Below are 16,686 nucleotides of genomic sequence, written 5' to 3' on the forward strand. Positions count from 1 at the left end.
TATACATTACGGTATCTTTAGATGGTTTTCTGGTATTAGTGTACGAAGTAAACTTATTTATTCGTATAATTTTGAGTCATAAATCAGTAGTAGGTACCTTTTCACATAAACAATAATTATGAGCAATAATAATGTGTTTTCTGCCAGGCATTTCATCAATTAATAAGACACACCGGATTCCAAAATAACAGTTCGAAAATATACCTTTTCTTACCACGACTTCGAACGGCATCAATACTTCAAACGATTGCGGCCACAGGTAAATTCAATTTTCAAGTTCCGTCTTGAGTTATTTGCAAAATTGTCTAGGAGTAATTGAAAAAGAAATCTATGTCTAACCGCAAACTGCTATGTGCCGCGTTTTTTTTCAAAGGTTATAATGCTTTGATCGACTATTTTATCTCGGGTTGCATTGAGTTATTTTTCCATTATTTGATTACACTATCTGATCTGATCTGAGAAATTGCTATATAGGGTGTCCAAGATAACGATTATTTATTGCATGGGGATCTCCGAAGCCGTGAGAGATACGAACTCGGTTAAATTAGGAAAAAATTGCGCAATCATAGGGCYCTATWCATGGCGTTTCCAAAAAACAAGTACTTCTTTTAATTTTTAAGACATTTAGAAATGATAAAGTTAATGCGATGAATGGAGCTTTTGGARAGGACGTGGATATTAAGGCAAACATGCGAAGAAAATCTGCTTAAAGTTCTAAACGGATAYTTCCAGCACAGAGATRGACACGAAACAAAAAAGGGAGCTAGGCAAGAGAAAAGAAATTAAAATTAGGWAAAAGATTAAATAGGTGCCTCATGTGGTAGTGGCCATCACCTGCTTAAGGCACAATTAGTATTTTCTATTAGAACAGGGTACCAGYAGGAGAAGAAACAGGAAAATGTCTAAAAAAGAAAAGTGAYGGAAGAATGATACAATATTCATAGTTTGGAACAGGAAAGTACCAAATAACTAGTACCAAATAACTCGTTAGAGGAAGCATAAAATCATGCATAATTGCAGCAGCAWAWGAGGCACTAGGTTGCGAAGAAAGAGAAGAGAATCGTCAAAAACCATACTGGTCGGATGAGCAGGTAGAATMTGAAATAGAGATCAAACGAAAACGATTCAACACCATGTTAAGCTCCAGATACCTAAATGACAAACTCGCATATAAACAGGGACAAGCAAGAGTACGAAACATTATATCTATATAAGATCTCTACAAAAAAAGAACAAAAAATGGGAGAGAACATGCTCTATACTTAGCCCATAGCTAGGAGCAAGCTGGAGAATACTATGAAACATGAGACTGAGACGGGCAAAAGACATCATCTCCCCAATAACAGAGCAGTCATGGGATCAGAATTTCGAGAAAATGCTGACAGGATATAGAAATGAGTTCCAAATTACTGATGACACTAACATAAATATAAGCATTCAAGGATCCCCAGTAATAATAACGGTATCAGATGTTAAAAAATTTGTCAACGCGCTGACACCAGGGAAAACTAATTAAATATGAGACAAAAACAAGTCAAAAGTACCAAAAGAATGGAAGCTATCATATATATAGGTAATCCATGAAAAAGGGCATCCAGATAAATGCGATAACTATAGAGGAATATCAGTAACCAACACCATAAGCAGAATACTCAAAAACAAGACAGAAGATGAGTACAGTGCAATAGAAGCAGAAAAAGAAGCCGAATTTATGGCGGGCAGATCCACCAGTGACCACCTATTTACGCTGCTTTAAATTGTGGAAAAGAAGCCGCGTACAACCATGAAGTGCGTTTGATATTTCTGAACCTCAAAAAAAGCCATTGACCGCAACATTGTAGTAAAATTATGAAAAGCTTTACAACATACCAACATAAATGCTGAAATAATGAAAGCTATAGTAATAGGGATTTCATTATTTTTATATAACGCAATGCAAAGACGCAAAAAACTTAGATAGTATATGGAACTTAGCAACCGGGTTGACAGCAACAAATTCGTGCCATTGTAGATTATATAAGGACTGGACAACTCAGATGGGTGGGCCAGGACCGACTCCCGAGACTTCTGTCACATGTTCTTGATACAGCTTTATCACATTCTTTATAAATAATAAATAAGTTTAAATAATCTTCGTTCCTGTAATTGAATSCGGCCTGGCATGWTTATTAATTATTTTGAAAAGGTAACTGACAGCTGTCAGCATTCSTTTGGCATTTGGTTGTATTAAAAATGGCCATTTTGTCATGGCAACTAAAAGRAACAGGATTTAAAAGAAGGCRCTGCAAAGTAGYCATATGAAAACATTAAATTGGCAATATTTCGAAAACTAAACACTGTTGGAATAGACAACTTTAAACAAGCGCACCCTTATTTTTAATACTGGAAARAATCACTTGGCACACTGTCCAAWTTACAAATTTCTCCTAATTACAGTTTGTCAGATATCGATCGCGGCGGTTCCCGGTRGGATATTCTGTATATTCTATACTAAATATCTAYATATTATATCGGTTTTCGGACCTTCGTTTTCKTTTTCATTTTTAGTTTATTTSAAATCATATCGAAKARCAAAAATACTTTCTTATRGCACYTTTTTGAGCTCTACAAGATAGTGTCAATGAAAATTTATAAAAAAAGTAGATAACATATTGTATAATAGATATTATAATTATATTTCCTTTAATAGAGAATTCAACACCGTACGATTCGTACCGGTTTTTACGTGTTGCCCCCATCAACACGCTTCTATGTGGTTTTTGATATAATTAATGCTTCAGGACCTATAGCTCATCGTAAAGAATGCTCTTTCAACAGAAAACAATTTGATTTGGCACGAGACGCAACTTACCGGGAAGAAGATCAGCATTGGACTCGAAGAGAACGCAAAGTCCTGTTTCATAATTCACAGACTGGCAACTTTCGTTGCCTTGACATGTTTCCAGGCAGTCAGTTAGCATCAAAGTTCCTGGAATGGAGTCTATGACGTTGTTGGGCGAAGAGAACACGTAGCCTGTGATTAATTCGAATCTGAAATTATTAAAAGTTTATACGTAATGACTTTCGTTGCAACAACAGTTAGTCAATGATGAGCATATTGCTTTCAATCATAATTGTCCATTATGGGATACTGCTCGTCAGAAGAAATTTTATAAAACCGTAAATTGATAAATCTGTCTGTCGATGTCTACAGTTATTTAATGTTAYATTATTATAGAAACATAAGTATGCACACACAAACAGWCCATCAGKCAGATTCGAAAATAAATCCAGGTAATCCTTTGTTTCCCAATTAATCTGTGTGAGCTGAATCTAACAGAAAGAAGGTATTAACGCCGTGATGCTTAAACCATTTGATATACTTGGTGGTTTTTTAGTGCTAGAGAGTCCATTATTTCCTTTGGTGAAGAACTAAAAACAGTAAAAAGCGCCTGCAAAATGTTTTATTCTTAAATGTTAACTCATTTTTAAATAAAAATAAGATGTTTAAACATTTTCGCATAAAACCGTATATTTTATTCATTCATATCACTCTAGTTTATTATCAGTTTTTTTGTTCGTTMAGTAGTTACTTCTGACCCATGTTTTGCTTTTGATTTTAGAATATTTTATTTTAAGTTTACCAATGTTAACAATTATGTTTTCAWTAATGCAAATCATTATATATCATCACTATTTCTACTATCCTCATCATTCTGCATTTTTAAAGATAAATTTAAAAGGTAACATGTTCCTTTTGGAACCGCATTTTGAAACMTATTACCAAGKTGACGCTGGAACGTTGTAACCCGTTACAGAAAAATAACCGYTTATCACAYCTCTAGCACAGCTTACTATGGTAAAATAAATAACTCRAAAAAAGATAAAAAAGCTCATAAATTGGAGGTCGATARATKRTTTWGAGRTCTTCTACACGCCCCTGCTCCGTGTCCATAASGTTTWKTCATATTTTTTTGRGACACATTGTRAACTTTGCCCTCTTMAYCTGCTCCCAAAAGWTGTACTTTTATCCGTTTTGTAATACAAACAGTTATTATGSAGCTTTGSTASGAAARAAAATGTACGTAAGCAAGTGTGMTTAATATTAAATATTTCCTTCATATGATAATCTGTCCGTTTGAAGTGTGCAATTATCGAAAAATTACAGCGGTAATTGCACAGTGCGCAAATGATTAGATTAGATGATAMTCTCTGATTAGTTTTTGGTAACCATGTGGGAGCGTGAAGCAAACAAAACTCTTCGTTCGCACGTTTGAAATGAGTAAATAATTCYATGTCGTGCGTAAGATCCCAGTTCATTTCTCGATTMTGTTGGGCTTGTGTATCATGAAAATATGTTCTTTTTGYCYATATACTATTTAYGAGTATTTTCACTAGCTGTTCAAGTGGGCGACTTTTGACGGTCAGTGAACTTATATTTATTGGACYGTAGCATAAGACCGAGYGAACCGACAGCTGGTCCTACACAGTCCAAAATCTAAACCTTTGCTATTTCCTTTTATGGAAAAATTCCAAAAACKATAACGGCTTWAGCAATTTCCCAATTTTKGGAATTCCAAGCAGRAGTAATAACCTTTGAACTGGTGTCCGGTAAATTAATTTCATCTGTTCTGTTTTGCGTCTTACACAAWYAGCGACAATCGTTATCTAATGCAAGCGTCTTTCGATTATCTTTCATACATTTTATTGTTTTTCAATTTTCGTCAAATTTTCGGATTACGTTTAATGCATTTTGTCAGATTTTAATCAAACCCACTCAATAAATGTTTCAATTATCAAATTTCAATAACAAATAGACGCAACGTTTACTTTCAGAAATATAAAGAAGTTCAAAACAAAAAGTTTTATCACATTTAGAAATGTTTTCTGGGCTTTAGAGTAGTGGTCCATGGGAATTTCTGCCTGAGGTTTCGTCCACAACTGCGGTGGACCACGCCTCACGCATGAGCTCACACGGCCGCGCCGCATAAACACGACAGGGGATCCAGTAGTTGAACCAGTCCAGTAGTCGGTAAGCACGGAAGATCACTTCGCCCACTGCCTCATCGCCTTTGATAATGTCCACGGCAGTTGTGGGCGAAACACCAGGAAGAAATTCTCATGGACCACGGCTTCAAATCCCGGAAAACATTTCTAAATGCGATTTGACCGGCCGTGAAAGCCTTTATAGTCTGATAAAAGGTTTTATGTACCATATGTTTATCTATGGACTTGCTCTAGTTGATAATCTTCTGCTACTGCGAATATTGTCTAAACTTTTCTTTTTTGGTAAAAACCGAACTTACCCAATCATTTCCGAGTCGCATTCGTCTAGCGGAGACGGTGATTTTCCAAGCAAGTTAGTGGAGCCATCTTCTCCAGTTTGATCTGCAGTGGGGTTAGCTTCACAGTTTCGCAGGGCGATGACCAAGAGAATTAAAAGTAATTCTTTTAAGTGGCTCATAGTTGTTTAAATCTGAAAGAAAGCCATTTTTTAAGAACGATGTTTAAACTTAATCAATTGAAGATTTGTTGTAGGTCTGGGTAACACTCTGTTGAAATGCGCATTTCAGCTGTTGCCGCTATCGGAGTTGATGAGTTATATCTAATTCATTAAAGTGGATTCAAGTATCGTTTTCTCAGCAACGGAACTGAGTTACTGTGCCAGTGCGTTGAGTTGGCACACTAAGCCATTTGCGCAGCACTGCGCCAGCTCCGTAAAATTCGCTAAGTTGCCCAGGCCTAATTTGTTGCCCATTAAAAGTAGTTAAACGCTTATTTATCAGAAGTAGCTTTTAAATAAAATCATTTTCCTTTAGTATAAAATAATAGTAATTGTACGTACTTTCCTGACTGTGTTTCAATTCCAAAATTAAAATCAAATCCTGGGTTCTTCAGTCATTTGGCCTTCAGGCCTTGGCATGTATTTCTACATGCCAAGGCGTAAAGTAGCAACAACGCTACACATTAAAACTGATGATGGTGGAAAACACCGAAACGTTTTTTTAAATTGATAAATGAACAATAAATAAATGACTGAAGAACCCAGGATTTGATTTTAATTTTGGAATAATAGTAATGATATTGATACTAATATAATAAAAAAAAATTACAGCAAAATGGTTCTCTATCCTGGATTCGTGCTCGTTCCAGAAGCGTCTCTAAGCGCGTGTCCATCTATCCACCTCCTTTGTCTTGCATTCTTCCCTCCTTCTTTGATCCCATAGTGTGTTTCCTGTGATCATTCTTTTTGTCTCCGCTGTGTCCGCTCGTGCTGATGCCATGCTTTACATATTCTAACTTTGGTCGGGATTGCTATATGCATGTATTTTTCATATAGTTATTCGTAAGGCTCTTGCTATCCTGGCTGCTTTGTTCACCTGGTTCCATTCTTGAGTTCACCACATAGTGATATTGGTATTTCCAGATAGTTGAATTGAAAAACCTGCTCTATTGCTTTGTTGTTCAGTTCCAGTTTGCATCTGCATGGTTCCCTGGCGATCACAATGCTTTTTGGTTTGGTGGTTGATGTTAACTTTTTAAGCCTCTTTCTTAAATGCCTGTAAGAGCCATTGCCATTGTCCGTCTTCAGTGTCCATCTTAGCCACTTTTTGTTTAATAACAATACAAACTTAAACTAGCTTTGAAACTCTGCCGAACAAAACGGGATAAGAAAACAATAGAGTGAGGTTTATTTTATTAAGAATGCAACAAACGCGGTATCAAAGACTAAAAAACACACTTAACGTTATTTGCCTGAACACCTTATTTTTTTAACACTGCGCATGATAACGTTTAGCGTTTAAGTCCATCGTAATTTTAAGGAGCCTCAAAACTCTCTATTATCTCTCTATTATCTCTAAGTTGTTGGTTGGGGAGACCTGTCGTATCCCTGTGCTTTGGTCTATTTTTTCTGTTGTTAATTTTGTTCGTGTTCGTGGGTGTGTGTTTGTAGCTTTCTAACGGTCTCCGTGATGCTTGGGGGTTTAAGATAATTTTATATATTACGAATATAGTAAATATTTCCTAACTGATAACCTTTTGTCTCTACTGAGGTCCTACTAATGTTCCCCGAGATAACCTTCTTTTTGATCTTGCCTTCAGAAGAAGGCGTATTAGTTAGTCGATTAAAATACATTGACGCTATCCGAGTTTTTAGATGTCTCGCTTTCAACTTATAATTGCTTATTTTCTGTCAAGATGCGTCCTCTAATTCTTCAAACTCGTCAAGACCTCCTTCGGATTTACGTTACCGTTATTCTTACTAGCAAAGGTGTGTTGTGTATTTCTGTTTTATCGCCTTTTAGCACAGTTACGTAAAAATCAGCATGTTTACGTTGAATTTGAATATTAGAAAAATAATCTTGTGGCTGTTTTTTCTCATCGTGATCCTCCTGTTGCAGGCATAATTTTCAATTTACAAGTAAATTTCGTTACATTTCTTAAACGTGAGATTAGGGTTGAAAGATCCATTTTCTGCCTTTTCAAAATACGTTCACTGGTTTAGAAATAATTCAGGCAATTATTTCTTTCCCCCTGATTATTTTTTTGATAATATGTCTGCTCCATAAAATAATACAGTATATTCGTTTGAATGTAAAACTAAGTCAATCAAAGTGACCTGATAATAAATTATATGATCAGTAATGGCATGAATGTGTAGTTGGTGGAACATTAATTTTTAAATGGAACACGTTTGTCTCCGAAAATCAATTATTAGGACTGAGCTGTGAGGTTTCCGAGCGATAGTCTGATCAAAGGGCACTGAACGCGACCTCACGTCTTCGCGCTTTGCCTGTCTATCTAAGCAGAAGGTTATGATGACATTTCCATTTCTTCACGTATATACCTTTGCCCTTTTATTAAGCATCCAGCATTATTTTGCGAATGCTGTCATTATACAGTGCAAATATATTGTTTTGCTGAACTTGCCGCATCAAATAATTGATGCATCACTTTCGACGTGCGTGAGCTACTGGTAAACTGTCTTTATCATTGAACCGAAAATTGTAGATTATTTCTAATAGGCTCTCCGATATTTAAGCGTAATAATGTATTTCGCACAGTGACGGATTCCTTGATGGTGGGTTCAATTAATCAGCTGCCGAGAACTAATAGAGCCGAAATAGGTGGTGGAAGTGCTTGATTGTGGCACAGCCAAAAACGTCTTTCTGATCCTAACTTCTCGCATTTATGGCCGAGCAATCAGCTAACGAAACTTTGGTGTAATGAAAATTGACAATTGACTCCTACAGCTTGGCTACAGCTTTGCCAGTCTGGTCATTTCCAGCCTTGTAGAGGTGACAACCATTACATTGTTTTCGGGAAAAACCGCATTTCAACGGCTGTAGATTGAGTCGTTAATTTTTTTATGATCCTATTTAGTTTTTACTATTCAAGTTGTCGCACTTTTGGGGCTTATCTAATGCATATGAACTGGCGCTATTGTCTGTTTCGAAAACATTAGCAAAGAAGTTTTTTGTGAAGTTAGTATTCTTTAGGGGTTCCTACAGGAATAAATCAAGTAGCATTAGGTCAGGGGATGTTATCGCCCACTCAGCAACGCGTCGTCTTCCAACCCATTAATTAGCCTGTTGAGCATCCAACCATTGTCTACCTAGACCTTATCACTAAGGGACACTGTGCTGTTTGAAATTGTCGTCGGTTTAAAAGAAATGCTTAACGATCTGTCTGGTTTCCCACATCGTAAGTTTGCATTAAAAACATAGCCTAGACTTATGGTTTGCATGTTACTGGATATGGCTTCATTTAATTAAGTGCGAGTCTGGTTATTCCATTAACGACAGTTTTGTTAATAACACTACACATTAAATAAAGAAAGTCTCTTCACAAATTAGCCTTATCATAGATTCACAAAATTGAGTTCCCGTTCTGGTCATCTTCGGAAAGATCTTCAAGTATCAGCCAGAAAGTTGTTTTGATTTTAGAAAATTTTATCTGTGCGTTTTTAAGCGGAGCAACAACAACAGTTCATAAACTTTCTGACGACCTAAACCTTCTAGTTTACAATGCTCCAAGTTGTTTAGTTTGTACAAAAGATGGCCAAAATAACTCACTTTTGAGGACATTTGTTCGTCAAGTTCTCGCTCGATTTTAATGTTGTCTGTCTCGTTTGTCGAACTGTTAGCTCTTGGATTGCACCCTTGGATTTTTTAGGACCGTGGAAATTATATGTACGCATAGTGAAAATTTTCGCTCATATTTTTTGCTAAAGGCTGCAGCTGCTAACAGAAACAGCAATCCTTAGAACAATAAGTCGGAATAATTTGTGTTATGCACCATTGTGGAAAAAATACTATATAAATTTTTGGCACAAACTTAATTAAACATTTACAAATTATTACAAAAGTAATTTCTACTGCTACTACCGAAGTTTTTTTTTAGCAATAGGGTGTTTTCACTTTTACTCCATAATAATTTTCAAGCGAATTTAAATTCAAATCAGATATTTTCCGCCAAAAACGCCGAATTCGTACTGTCGGTTTCCCATCTCGATTGTGACGTATCAGGTCATATCATCAAAGTGTCTCCTGTTTATTTTGTTGTTTTCGCAGCTTTGTTTTATTATTTAAGTTATTGTGATTATCATTATTTGATTAATTTTTATTATCTTGCATAATGGAAATTAGTGACATGTATGGATCACAAAATAAATGGTGTTTTGTGCCCGGATGCAAGAATATCTCAATAAGTGCTCCAAACAAACTCTTTCTAACCGTTTCCTATGATTATTAACGTAAAGTTTTATGGTTCAAAGCAGCTAGACCTAAACCAAAATCAATATTTTTTTGTTGCGAGGATCATTTTAATGAAAGTACGAACAAAAAGCTAATGATGAGCCAGACAGAATATGCCTTCGATCGTACTGTGTGTTCTTGGCAAATTCTTCCTTGTACAGTGCACAAAGAACCCTCGCGTTTCAATTTCACAAATTCGATATCACCATATTGTTCTCGTGATGCCCAAAGTGCAAATTTAAGAGTTCATTTTACTTTTAAAGCAGCCTTGTGTATAAGTTAGGTTAAGTTGAATAAGTGAAATTCTATATCTTATTTACCTAATTTAAACCAATACACACAGATTAGTATATTAAGGAGAGTGTAACTAATAATGATTTTACGGATTTCTACTTACGCTGCTGCTTTGTCACCCTTAAATTCGGCTGAATTGAAGGTTTCCTCGTTTTTTAAAAATTCGGTAACCATAAAAATATGCACACATGGTAAATTGTGTGTTGACGCTTTAAGGAATCCTTCTGAAGCCATTTTTAGTTTAACACAAACTATAAATTATTTAAATCCACAAAATAATTAATGAACCACAACCACACAAGTAAACACTATGCACAGAACCAACCAATAGGATTGCGTTTTAGAGATTCATGAATAATTTGAATTTTAGCCTATTTTTTAGATTTATTCTAAATTAATTTTAAATAAATAAAAGCAAATATTTATTATGCTCGCGGATATTTTCAGTTTTGTTTATTTTATAAATATTAACATCGGCGTTAGCACCGTTACCTCAGTATTGAATATTGCAAAGCCATAAGCCATAGGCCTTTTTCTTCTTTAAATTTTTCAACATTAAGGGTAGGTTTTTCGTAGGGTTTTTTACTATCGTAATTATCAACAATGTTTTCGCAAATTAGCAATTTAACTTGTAAAGCCGTTCGCGTTCAGCTTTAGCTAATTGTACTTTTTTTACTACAAGAACACACTGCTTAGGATGAGCGTTAAACTTCCGGATTGATTTACTTGATATTTTTATATTTACTTTATAATTAACCTCACGACAAGAAACGCTTTCTAACCATCCCATTTGTTGATCTACGGTTTGCGCTGTTTCCCCACTTTAGAAGAGGTCAGCCAGTATCGAGTGCCACATGACCGAGCACATACAATAACAATATTATATAAATGGAACTCCGACAAATGAGCCTGATCATCGCTGCTGGGATGCAGGATTTAACGCGTGCTTACTTTTACTTTTAAGCGGAGAGCAATAAACAGCATTTATCAGACGCTAATAACATTGTTAGAAACGATCATAACTTATGTAATAAGTATATTCTGTACGCTGTCAGGTTAGTTCTCATTATAGTGGCAACAATTCACTAATTTGAACCATTATAAAATTGAATTGAAGATCAGAGATTTGTCAAGTGGTCTGTTGAAATAATCTGAAACTAATGTAGAAATAGTAATTGAGCAACCATATATTTTATTCGTCGTCGGTATTCTTGTTACCGCCGGATCGTTCTTGGTTGACAACATTTTTGTTTGCGTTAAGTGTGAAGTGCCGTCCCTAAGAAATCGCATTTCAGATTTGAGAGGATTGAAATCGAGTCTATGCTTGCTTTTTTATATCAGCACTCTTATCACACATCCCAATAAAATCGCAATAATTTGAGTCGAACTGGAAAATTAATTTTGAATTGAACATATACTTTCAGGATGAATTCGCTTTTGCTAAGAAATTGATTAATTCAAGCAATCTCGGATTGGAGAACACATCTTTCGAGTCGTATGTATAGTAGAACCATCTTTGAAGGGAAGGTCCCACTCCAAAATCGTCAGGTTTAAGAGCAATGAAGGTAGAATCATAATTTTGTGTTAAGTTTCAGCTCTATTACTTGAAAGTTGTCACAAATAAATTATTATTGTTTTTTTCTCGTTTTATCAAAAATTTATCTTAAAGAGAAAATAATTGAAAAAAAAAATTATTGGTTAACAACATGCCACGTCGGTCATTTTTCTTCAAAAATGTTCCCTAACCACAAAATTGAACCATCATATTCAAAAATTAAAACAGGGTAAACTGTCTTATTTTCGTCAAAAAAAAACATAAATCAAACCAATTCAGTGGTTTTAATCGAATTGCTAGTTTTCAAATATTTATTATAAATAGATGTGACTTGATAATTTTCTATATATTCTGATAAAGATATGGAGTTTTAGAAACGTCTTCAAAATTATTAGTCATTAATTTAGAAAAAAATGGTGATAGTGGGAATATGTCACAAACATTCAAACCCTATTATTGGCACTAACCATAACATCAAATAAATTAAAATGCGTAGTTCAGGAATTATTATTAATAATTCGATAGCGGCATAGCATGAGGAAGCTAAATTAAAAGGAACTACATACAGGGTGAGCTTTTTTCGGTGACTAGTTCAGGGACCTTGGAAACTACAGCAGATACAACGAAGCTTAAATAGACAAAGAATTGTAGTTTTAAATGTTCTACTCGAAACTAGTTTTATTTTTCTAAAATGGGACAGGTGTCAGGAGACATGTGATAAAAATGGATTAATGACAGATTTTTAAATTACTCCTAGTTTCGTTAATATTAATCTAACAGGAAAAATGGCATCATACATTAACTGTCATTTTTTATATACGATGCAAACTTGAGTTTTTTTTTAATAGCAACAAAATTTGATTATTTCTTTGCTGAAAAGCGCAATTTATTACGATTTCAATCATATATCACATCATTAGAATTTTTCGAAAATATCAAGATCAAAATATCAAAATATAAGTATCTGCGAGCGATTTTTACTTCCTCAATTCAGTTGATCGAAGCTAGCCATGGAAAAGAGTATAAGGCAGGCAGCAGTGTTTTCATAAAAACAAGGAATAACCACACCTTTCAACCATTTGACATTCAAGTTTAAGTTCAAGTAAGTTAGAAATTTAAGTTAGTTTTATTGTAAAAATGGATTCTTTCAATGAAGAAAAGTGGATCTTGATTGAAACCTACATTTGATGTCATAAAAATGCTGGACGGTGCCTCTGATTAGTATTTTGACAGGTATTTTGACCGTCGTCAGCCGTTCTTGAAAACATTGGAAACATTATCCGTCAATTTGGGCACCTATGGAAGTTTTACACAGCCAAGAAATGAAGATAAAGTAATCAATGAAGCTGTGGTTAAGTGTGAGAAGATGAAGAAGTGAGGTTAATGTCTTGCCAGAATCCAGAATCCAAGCAGAGCGAATGCAACGGAATCCGAGACTTCCCACAGCACCGTGATGAGAGTTTAAAAAATTACACAAATGTCATCCGTATAAATTATCGGTATCCCAAACTTTACATCCAGGGGACGATGAGCTGCGTATAAATTTTTGTGCATGGTGCCGAAACAAATGCCAACAAGGCATCCAATTCTCTTATAAAATGGACCGATCAAACTCGATTTACAAATTGTGGTGTAACAAAATGAACATATTTGGAATCAAACAAATCCCCACCACTTTGAGCAAGGAAGACCACAAATAAAATTTAGATTTAACATTTGGTGCGGAATTGCGCGTTAAAAAAATTCTTGGTGCACCTTAAATCGAAGTCGGTATCTTCAACTCCTTCGAAATGGTCTATATATTATGTTGGACGACTTAAATTTAGAAACACGGCGTAATGTGGTAATGGTTTCAACATAATGGAGCCCCTCCGCATAATTTTGCCCAAGTGCGGGCTCAGCTAGACGAAGGATTTTCCGGCGCTAGGATTGGAGGAAACGGTCCTATTGTGTGGCCACATCAATCACCGCATCTTTCAGTTTTGAATTTTTCTTGTGGGAAGCCGTATAAAACACAGTATGTAAAAACAAATATGGAAATTTAAATGAGCTTTAAGAAGCTCTAGTTAGAACATTTGAAAATATTGACGGTCGGTCAGTTAGAAAATGAACTTATTCAGTTTTAAAGCCCTGCAATGTGTGCATTAGTAATAATGGTGGACTTTTTGAAAATATTTTGCAATAAAAGTTATAGTTTCTAGCGTTTAATTTCTATGGGTTTCTGTCTTAATGAAAATAAGGTTATTACCGATTTTAAGGCACTTGTCAAAATAAATAATGACGTATGTTGTTATTATTTGTTACTATGGAAACAATGCCTTATATTATTTTCCATGGCTAACTCCGATCATCTACATTAAAAAAGTAAAAATCATTCTCAAATACTTCGTTTTCGAAAAAACCTAATGATGTAATATATCACTGCAATCGTAATAAAATGCTCTATTTAATAAATGCATTACCAAATATGGCTTCAATTAAAAAAAAAACAAGTTTATGTCATAGGTCAAAAATGAGTTTTTGTATAAATATTTTGTCATTTTCTGTTTAATGTTTTTCTGTCAGATTGACACTGACTGAACTAAAAGTCTGTCATAAATTAGTTTTCTTCAAATATCTCGTGACATCTGTCAAATTTTAAAAAAGGAAATTACTTTCGAGTAGAGCATTCAAAAGTGAAATTCTCTGTTCATTTAGCATTTTTCGTACCTGCTGTAGTTTCCAAGACTCCTGTAATAATTATCGAAAAAAATTCACTCAGTAAATGCTAAATAACCATAATTGGTTCTACGCAGCATTGCAATCCAGTATGTCTGCAAAGAAAGGTCAGTGTTGTTTCACTTGTGCACTTGACCGAACATAAATGACTAATGTTCAGTGCCAGACCGGCACACCAGACATCACTTGCTTTTACTTTTGAGCTAATACCGTGTACTGTCTAGCTTTTATGTGGACGACCGTGAGTTGAGTCAGTTAAGCTCGTTTGTTATTATGCTGTTGGACTATTATTGTTATTTTGTGTAATATAATTATTATTTTCACCACGTAGAAGTTTACGTTTTCATTATTGAAATTAATCGAAAAAACTGTTTAACTTATAGTTTTAGAGTCAGTTCTCGATTGCATGTACTTTTAATTATATTTCTATGTTGATGGTGTCTATCGGATACCCAAGATAACTAGTCTGATTAAAAGCAATGCGAAGGATACTGCGTACGTTGGCATGGGGACAAAATTCCTTAGAAGGAATGTACCTACCATCTTCTATTGATGGTTATGATAAACTTGAGGTGCGCATGCATCAAGTTAACTTGCAAAATTGAAATCGATTGAGAAAATCGAAGGTCATAAGCGTTTGAACGTCGAAAAGACGGTTTTTCAACACAAATGTTATCAATGTTTTCTTTGTCGATTTAAGGTCGCAATTTGTTGCGTTGCGAAACAGCCTCTGTATGTAAAAATTTTTAGCATAACTGTTAATATCGGGCCGATTTGGAAATTTGTTGAAAAATGTACGATTTTCTATGAAAACTGCATTTGGATCAAAAACGTGGAAGTTGTGATGGTGTAAATGTCAAAAAGACGATTTTCTGAACAAAATATTCCAAATTTTTGTTTCGATGAACTGTTTTTCAAAATATAATATCCGATTGTTAAAGGATTCAATTGTTTTGGCGCACACGCAGTTTGCCGCAAAACGGGTTTCCAATCTGGATTAAGGGCCCTATATATATATACCTCTTCTTTCCTATTAAAATTGGTGTATGTTTAAAGATCTCAATGGCCTCTATGTAAAAATGTGATATGGGACACACACATCCTCCCACCCCAGAACTAGGCTCATGAAACGCAGCGCTGGAAATCGGGTTTTATCAAATCATTTTCAACAACTCATTGTGCTGTTTGCCATCGCCGTAGACTGACCAGTTTTACTTGCATTAATGCATATATTTTGAACACACCTTTCATTAATTTAGGCTATTTCGACACCATGGATATGTAACCCAAAGCATGCCCACCTTTTTTGAGACACCTTATATACAGGGTGATTCAAAATTGGCGTAATTCCTCTGGAAGTGTTGTCTGGCGCTGTTATAGGAGTACAGAAAAAATAGTAAAGGAAATTAATTGTTATTAAAAACTGAGTCATTTGCAAAAATCTATATCAGAAATACGGCAGCAATGTTGTTCAAGGTAATCTGCCTAATTAACATTGCGCAAGTACCTGTGGCTTCGTAATTATTAAAAACTTCGGTAACTATGGAATTATACAGAGAGACAATAAGATAGACAAGGATAAACGGTAAATTCACCACGATTTGTTGACTGCGGAACGTACTTTCGAAATATCAACCTGTTCTCATAACCTCGAATGTTTGTAAATAAACCATACAACGCTAAACATTTGAATGATAAACTCCAAACAAGCTAGTGCCTGTGTAATCTCCTTACTATCTACTCTTAACAAGTAGCTTCTCGTATTCCTCCTCCATTTGTATCTCCTTGTGCTATGTGTATCGTACAAACGTGGTAGGAGTGGTCCTTCCTCGGTATTTATTTGGTGCTTGGGAAAGTGTCAGTTATTGTGCTCTGAGTGCCCCTGGAAGGCCCTAATTCAGTTATGTCCAATACTTGTTCCTCTGTGCCTGGAACCCGAAAATGGATTGTCGTCCACTATCTTCCTGGAACCACTCTCCTCGTCCTTTGTTGGCGGTAGTTCTTTCAGCTTCTGCTAAGTTACTGTGGTATTTCCCCTGAACTAATCGCATATCAGCAAATTCGTGAAAGGAAATTCAAAGTAAGTCACACTTTGACAAATTATTGTTATTATTGACAAGGGCTGTCCACCTGTAACTATCTGTTAATGACAAAAAACATCATTGCCGTTGTGCCCTTTCGGCAAAAAACTGTAGAAGATAACTTTTTTGATATTAAACATTTTCGTAATTTCAAGCAAAGATCGTAATTTTTCTTTTCGAATGCTTAAGTATTCCGATATGCTACTAATTAAACATGGAACAATTTCAAAATAATGCTTAATAACAAAGTTGAAATTCAATCTTCAACTGTTAATATCTTCTAGAAATTTTCGAAAAAAAA

At 35.1% G+C, this 16,686-nt stretch overlaps 2 protein-coding genes across 9 annotated transcripts in view; one reads left to right on the forward strand and one right to left on the reverse strand.

Moving 5' to 3' along the window:
- Positions 1 to 16,686, forward strand: part of LOC109542356 (autophagy-related protein 16-1) — a 609,070-nt gene that overhangs the window by 98,143 nt on the left and 494,241 nt on the right. The gene's annotated exons all lie outside the window — the stretch shown is intronic.
- Positions 1 to 16,686, reverse strand: part of LOC109542360 — a 177,167-nt gene that overhangs the window by 45,270 nt on the left and 115,211 nt on the right. For 5 of the 7 annotated variants that reach the window (XM_019911561.2, XM_048668355.1, XM_019911558.2 and 2 more), the window contains 2 exons: positions 5,286 to 5,455; positions 2,852 to 3,030 (listed from right to left, as the gene is read on the reverse strand). In XM_019911561.2, coding sequence (XP_019767120.1) covers positions 2,852 to 3,030; positions 5,286 to 5,443 — 337 coding nt within the window. In that variant the 5' untranslated portion in view covers positions 5,444 to 5,455. Of the gene's footprint in view, positions 1 to 2,851; positions 3,031 to 5,285; positions 5,456 to 6,092; positions 6,187 to 14,295; positions 14,396 to 16,686 lie in introns of those variants that run through there. The other 2 variants (XM_048668356.1, XM_048668357.1) reach the window with 2 other exon arrangements.

The sequence above is a fragment of the Dendroctonus ponderosae genome, unplaced genomic scaffold (assembly GCF_020466585.1).
Source record: "Dendroctonus ponderosae isolate FM_Combo_2020 unplaced genomic scaffold, Dpon_F_20191213v2 Dpon_F_20191213_7, whole genome shotgun sequence".
Lineage (NCBI taxonomy): Eukaryota > Metazoa > Arthropoda > Insecta > Coleoptera > Curculionidae > Dendroctonus > Dendroctonus ponderosae.